At 49.6% G+C, this 7196-nt stretch overlaps 1 protein-coding gene across 1 annotated transcript in view; it reads right to left on the bottom strand.

The window, feature by feature from the left end:
- Positions 1-753: 753 nt before the first annotated feature.
- Positions 754-7196, bottom strand: part of LOC112259590 (glypican-5-like) — a 222053-nt gene continuing 215610 nt past the window's right edge. Inside the window, exon 8 of the mRNA XM_042328696.1 lies at positions 754-4134. Within this exon, the coding sequence (XP_042184630.1) occupies positions 3959-4134 (176 nt within the window). The 3' untranslated portion in view covers positions 754-3958. The remainder of the gene's footprint in view (positions 4135-7196) is intronic.

The following is a 7196-nucleotide window of genomic DNA, read 5'->3' as shown; positions in this document are numbered from 1 at the left end:
CAGCTTGGGTGACTCTTCAGAAGGACCAAGGAGGAAGCAGAGGGCTCAGGTCCACTGCAGTGGAAAAAGACAGACAGTCTTTAGGATAGTGTAACCCTATCCGGGAGTTACCCAGGCGGGTAACCAACCTAATGCTGTCTGAAGAACACCCAGACAGGTGGTAGGATGGAAGGGCATTGCTGGCTATGGTGTTTTCCTTCACAGGGAGCCCACACACGTCCACAGATCAACCCTCTCAAATCTCATGTTAGAAAAACTCTCGACCTGACCTGACAGTCTCGCCCCTTAGGTTACTGTGTATCTGACATTACATCTAATATCATCAACATTTCTGGAAATGCCGACATAATATTTGAAAGACTTTTACATTGAGAAAAGGTCAGGAGAAACTCCTCACCTCTCCCCGTACTCCTTCTTTGTCTTCCCCCCTTTCCTTTCCTCTTCACTGATTGGCTGTCTCACCTGTCAGTTCCATTTCCCATCATGCCGTGTGCTACAGAGGGCAGGTGAACAGTGTGAGGATGTTCTCTCCTCTGGGCACCTGGCGGTGTGTGTGTGTGTGTGTGTGTATTTGGTATTTTATTAGGATCCCCAATAGCTGTTGCTGAAGCAGAAGCTACTCTTCATGTGGTCCACCCGAAAACATGACACAATACAGAACATGAACACACACGAAGAGCTCAACGACAGAAGTACATAAATGTGTGTGGTGAAGAAAGAGTCCTTACTTACACACTACCCAACACTCGGCAGTAACAGTGGGAGCCCTTTAATAAGGAATAAGTCACATAGAGCCGTTGTTCTCATCCTATCTTAACTAGTCCTTCCCGGGATTCCTCACCACCTTCTCAACCCTATTGGAGAAGGTCCAAGGTCCCTCCGCTCGCTTCCTTCTCCAAAGCGGTTTGAGAATGAGGCGTGGCGAGAGGATACAATGAATTGGAGAAAGATGAATTGAGAAAGAGACAATATCAGTTGTCAGGCAAATGTCCACTGCATTCACACTCAATGGCCATTACGATAGTAATCTTGCTGATGGGGGGGAAATCTTCAGTCCAGCATTATAGTAGAATAAATGTGATATACCTTTACAACACCACATTTCTTACACTGTGATGTTTCCAATATAAAAGAAAGGAAATGAAACCACAAATGGAGAGGGACTTAAAATATATACATTTATACACATGCGATAAGAAGTGATCTGAATGCATTGGATGCGAGTTAAAGAAATGGTAGCAGAGAATCAGGTGATGTGTCGGCAGTACAGCTCTGAATGTGGCCTGAAAACAAAATGTCTGTCGGCCAACTTTGCATGAGGCCAACTCAGTTCAATACAGATGCTGCGGGAAGCAATGCACCACTCCAACTTTGGAGACACAGTAAAGTACTTTTCGCCCAATATAGGTCACGCCCTTGTCAGCAGAAAGAGGAGGCGAGGGTTGTGTTCATTTAGGCAGCAAGAAAAAAAAAACGTTAAAAATAAAAAAAAGAGGTCATGATAACGTCTCATTTTCACTTTCCTTTGCGTGCCCTATTGAACATGACCCAGGTGTAGGCTAAATGTAGCATCGTTTTTTTTACTCGTCAGATCCCGTGGTCAGCAGAAACCGAATGGCCTTAACAGTATAAACTTCTGTGTTTTTTGAGACATTCATTCTGCTGGTTTTAATCACTTCCAAGTGTACAAACCTCTACGGTACCAACATTCCCTTCTAAAAATGTTTAAAAATTAAAAATAAAACAGACTCCAATCAAAATATTAAATCAAACAACAAGATTGATTGAATATTTTGAGGAAGCGATAGAAATGCCCTGCCGTGGATGTAACTGCATTGTGTATGTTTCTGCATGACTGATATAATGTATAGTCCAACGGTTGTTATCCTAAATATGGGTTAATATGGTAACTGTAGAATAAGCTGGTTACGTCTTTTGATCACCTTGTCCAAACAGAACTAAAGCAATTGAATGGGTTATGGAAAAGAGAGACAGATGAGTGAGAGCGAGCGAGAGAGGGAGATAAAAGAGAGAGGTGCAGAGCAGCATGAAATGTTTTTTTTCCCTTCTTTTCCTGTAGAGGTAACAGACTGTTGCAATGTAATACAGTACACTGTCTCAAGTTACTAACGTAACAAAACAATGATAACTATGAAGGGTAGACATGCATATGAGCAATTCAAAGAGCGAAACGCAGACGGCAACGACGAAAGTGGACGAACGACGAACAATGGTGGATCAACAATGTACAAACAGGCTTTGACCGATGGTTTCTGGTGAAAGGAGGTTGCCAACACTTCACGTATAGCATGTTGGTGTACCAAAAGACACGTGCACATTCTCGGTATAGTCGGATTACAAAATATATCTCTGATACTATTGCATTGCGTTTCATTTAATCCGGGGACAAGCGCAGTTCATTCAAAGCTATTCAGGAAACGAAAATAGAAACAAAAATAGAATCTATTCAGGCACCTTTCATCCATTCAACTCTTATCGATAAAGGGCTGATGTTGGGAGAGCTCGATAGAACGATATCTAAATATACTCAAACAAATCAATCGGTCTATACACAGTACATGGCCGCCCACACACGCATGCCGCGTCTGACGAGCGTGTGCGTTCCCTGCCCTTCTCTACCAATGAGATCGATACATTCTACTGTTGCATACAGACATGGGGTCCTCGTCTGAGTCAGTTTGCCACAGAGGGAAAATAATCCTGCAGCAACAGGCAATACAAAATGAGGACGTGGATTAGGATTAATCAATTAGAGTGGGTCCAATCGGCTACGCTGGCCTGGTGGGAAAGGGATTGTATTATTCATCCGGCATGCATTTCTTATATGTGTTAATCCTTTAGAGCATATAAACAGCCGAGAGAAGTCTGCCCAATGGCGTTGAAACCCGGGAGAAGATTGGCTAAAGATGAAAAGTATCCACAGAGGTAAGTACTGTAGCTGACAACACAGAAAACCAGCAGCAGATTGAAAAGTGTGTGCGTGCGCAAGTGTATGCATGCTTGCCTGCATATGCGTTAGTTTAGGTGTGTGTGTGTGTGTGTGAAAGTGTGCACGTGAGTATGTGAGCGAGTTTTGCATATTGAGGCCCAGATGTCCCGCGTGGTAGTCCGTCCCACAGTGTGGTAGTCCGTCCCAGTGTGTGGTAGTCCGTCCCAGTGTGTGGTAGTCCGTCCCAGTGTGTGGTAGTCCGTCCCACAGTGTGGTAGTCCGTCCCCACAGTGTGTGGTAGTCCGTCCCACAGTGTGGTAGTCCGTCCCAGTGTGTGGTAGTCCGTCCCAGTGTGTGGTAGTCCGTCCCAGTGCGTGGTAGTCCGTCCCAGTGCGTGGTAGTCCGTCCCAGTGCGTGGTAGTCCGTCCCAGTGCGTGGTAGTCCGTCCCAGTGCGTGTTAGTCCGTCCCACCGCGTGGTAGTCCATCCCACCGCGTGGTAGTCCGTCCCACCGCGTGGTAGTCCGTCCCACCGCGTGGTAGTCCGTCCCACCGCGTGGTAGTCCGTCCCACCGCGTGGTAGTCCGTCCCACCGCGTGGTAGTCCGTCCCACCGCGTGGTAGTCCGTCCTACCACGTGGTAGTCCATCCCACCGTGTGGTAGTCCGTCTCAGTGGTAGAGAATGTGAGTGCATTGTTAAAGCAGAGAGCAGGAGAGCTGTGGAGGGAGACTAGTCCACAGCATACACACAGGAAGCAGCAGGCTGAGTACTGTAACAATCTGCTTGTGAGGAGCCCCCCCCCACACACACACACATCTCTCTCTCTCCTTCTCTCTTCACCCCCTCCTCCCTCTCTCTCCGTCCTCTTCGCATTTCTTCACCCATCCTCCTTCCTCTACCCCAGTCCAGTCTGTGCATTGGGGTTGGGGTACATAGGAGGTGGTGTAGGGGTGTAGTCTCCACTGTGTGTGTGGATGGGGCCAGGTCAGTAGGGGGCACTATGATTTGATCACAGCATGCTCCACTGTAGAGCCAGAGTGACCAGGAGGAGGGTGAGGGCCGTGGGTAGAGACAGACAGGCAGGGGGGCACCCTGCACCTCTCAGCCTCACCACCGGGGGAGCACGACCACCAGGGTTACTTCCTACGGGTTTGTCGCTGGAAACCTCTGGTCGACCATCAGGGGCTGAGAGAGAGAGAGAGAGAGAGAGAGAGATAGAGGGAGAGAGAGAAAGAGAGAGACAGAGAGAGAAAGAGAGAAGAGAGAGAGAGAGAGAGAGAGAGAGAGAGAGAGAGAGAGAGAGAGAGAGAGAGAGGACAGAGAGAGAGAGAGAGACAGAGAGAGAGAGAGAGAGAGAGAGAGAGAGAGAGAGAGAGAACATGATAAGATAAGAAAGACATAACAGTAGAGCAATTTTTAGCTGCTATTTGTAACCATAGTTGAATGGGAGTGTAATCAATAATTGAAATGTACTGTTGGCCTACGTGCAACCCCACAACTTCACACAACCCCACACAACCCCACACAACCCCACAACTTCACACAACCCCACACACCCCACACCCCACACAACCCCACAACTTCACACAACCCCACAACTTCACACAACCCCACACAACCCCACACAACCCCACACAACCTCACACAACCCCACACAACCTCACACAACCCCACACAACCCCACAACTTCACACAACCTCACACAACCCCACAACTTCACACAACCCCACACAACCTCACACAACCCCACACAACTTCACACAACCCCACAACTTCACACAACCTCACACAACCCCACACAACCTCACAACTTCACACAACCTCACACAACCTCACACAACCCCACAACTTCACACAACCTCACACAACCCCACACAACCCCACAACTTCACACAACCCCACACAACCTCACACAACCCCACACAACCTCACACAACCTCACACAACCCCACAACTTCACACAACCCCACAACTTCACACAACCCCACACAACCTCACACAACCCCACAACTTCACACAACCTCACACAACCCCACAACTTCACACAACCCCACAACTTCACACAATCCCACACAACCTCACACAACCCCACACAACCTCACACAACCCACACAACCCCACAACTTCACACAACCCCCACAACTTCACACAACCCCCACAACCCCACAACCTTCACACAACCCCCCAACCCCACAACCCCACCCCACAACCTCACACAACCCCACACAACCTCACACAACCCCACACAACCCCACAAACCTCACACAACCCCACACAACCCCACACAACCCCACACAACCTCACACAACCCCACAACTTCACACAACCCCACAACTTCACACAACCCCACAACTTCACACAACCCCACACAACCCCACACAACCTCACACACCCCACACAACCCCACAACTTCACACAACCTCACACAACCCCACAACTTCACACAACCCCACACAACCTCACACAACCTCACACAACCTCACACAACCCCACACAACTTCACACAACCCCACAACTTCACACAACCTCACACAACCCCACACAACCTCACAACTTCACACAACCTCACACAACCCCACAACTTCACACAACCTCACACAACCCCACACAACCCCACAACTTCACACAACCCCACACAACCCCACAACCTCACACAACCTCACACAACCTCACACAACCCCACAACTTCACACAACCCCACAACTTCACACAACCCCCACAACCTCACACAACCCCACAACTTCACACAACCTCACACAACCCCACACAACCTCACACAACCCCACACAACTTCACACAACCCCACACAACCCCACAACTTCACACAACCCCACACAACCCCACACAACCCCGCACAACCTCACACAACCCACAACTTCACACAACCTCACACAACCCCACAACCCCACACAACCTCACACAACCCCACACAACCTCACACAACTTCACACAACCTCACACAACCCCACAACTTCACACAACCCCACAACTTCACACAACCCCACACAACCTCACACAACCCCACAACTTCACACAACCTCACACAACCCCACACAACCCCACAACTTCACACAACCCCACACAACCTCACACAACCCCACACAACCTCACACAACCCCACACAACCTCACACAACCCCACAACTTCACACAACCCCACACAACCCCACAACTTCACACAACCCCCACAACCCCGCACAACCTCACACAACCCCACAACTTCACACAACCTCACACAACCCCACACAACCTCACACAACCCCACACAACCTCACACAACCTCACACAACCCCACAACTTCACACAACCCCACAACTTCACACAACCTCACACAACCCCACACAACCCCCACAACCCACACTTCACACAACCCCCCACACAACCCCACACAACACAACCTCACACAACCCCACAACTTCACACAACCTCACACAACCCCACAACTTCACACAACCTCACACAACCCCCACAACTTCACACAACCCCCACAACCTCACACAACCCCACAACTTCACACAACCCCACAACTTCACACAACCTCACACAACCCCACAACTTCACACAACCTCACACAACCCCACAACTTCACACAACCCCACACAACCCCACAACTTCACACAAACCCCACACAACCTCACACAACCCCACACAACCCCACAACTTCACTCAACCCCACACAACCCCACACAACCTCACAACTTCACACAACCCCACACAACCCCACAACTTCACACAACCCCACACAACCCCACAACTTCACACAACCCCACACAACCCCACAACTTCACACAACCTCACACAACCCCACACAACCCCACAACTTCACACAACCCCACACAACCTCACACAACCCCACACAACCTCACACAACCCCACAACTTCACACAACCCCACAACTTCACACAACCCCCACAACCCCACACAACCCCACACAACCTCACACAACCCCACAACTTCACACAACCCCACACAACCTCACACAACCCCACACAACCTCACACAACCTCACACAACCCCACACAACCTCACACAACCCCACACAACCTCACACAACCTCACACAACCCCACACAACCTCACACAACCCCACAACTTCACACAACCCCATACAACCCCACACAACCCCACAACTTCACACAACCCCACACAACCTCACACAACCCCACACAACCTCACACAACCCCACCTCACACAACCCCACACAACCCCACACAACCTCACACAACCCCACAACCCCACACAACCCCAC

This window comes from Oncorhynchus tshawytscha, linkage group LG10, assembly GCF_018296145.1.
Source record: "Oncorhynchus tshawytscha isolate Ot180627B linkage group LG10, Otsh_v2.0, whole genome shotgun sequence".
NCBI classification, from domain to species: domain Eukaryota; kingdom Metazoa; phylum Chordata; class Actinopteri; order Salmoniformes; family Salmonidae; genus Oncorhynchus; species Oncorhynchus tshawytscha.
This window is presented reverse-complemented; position numbering and strand designations above follow the sequence as displayed.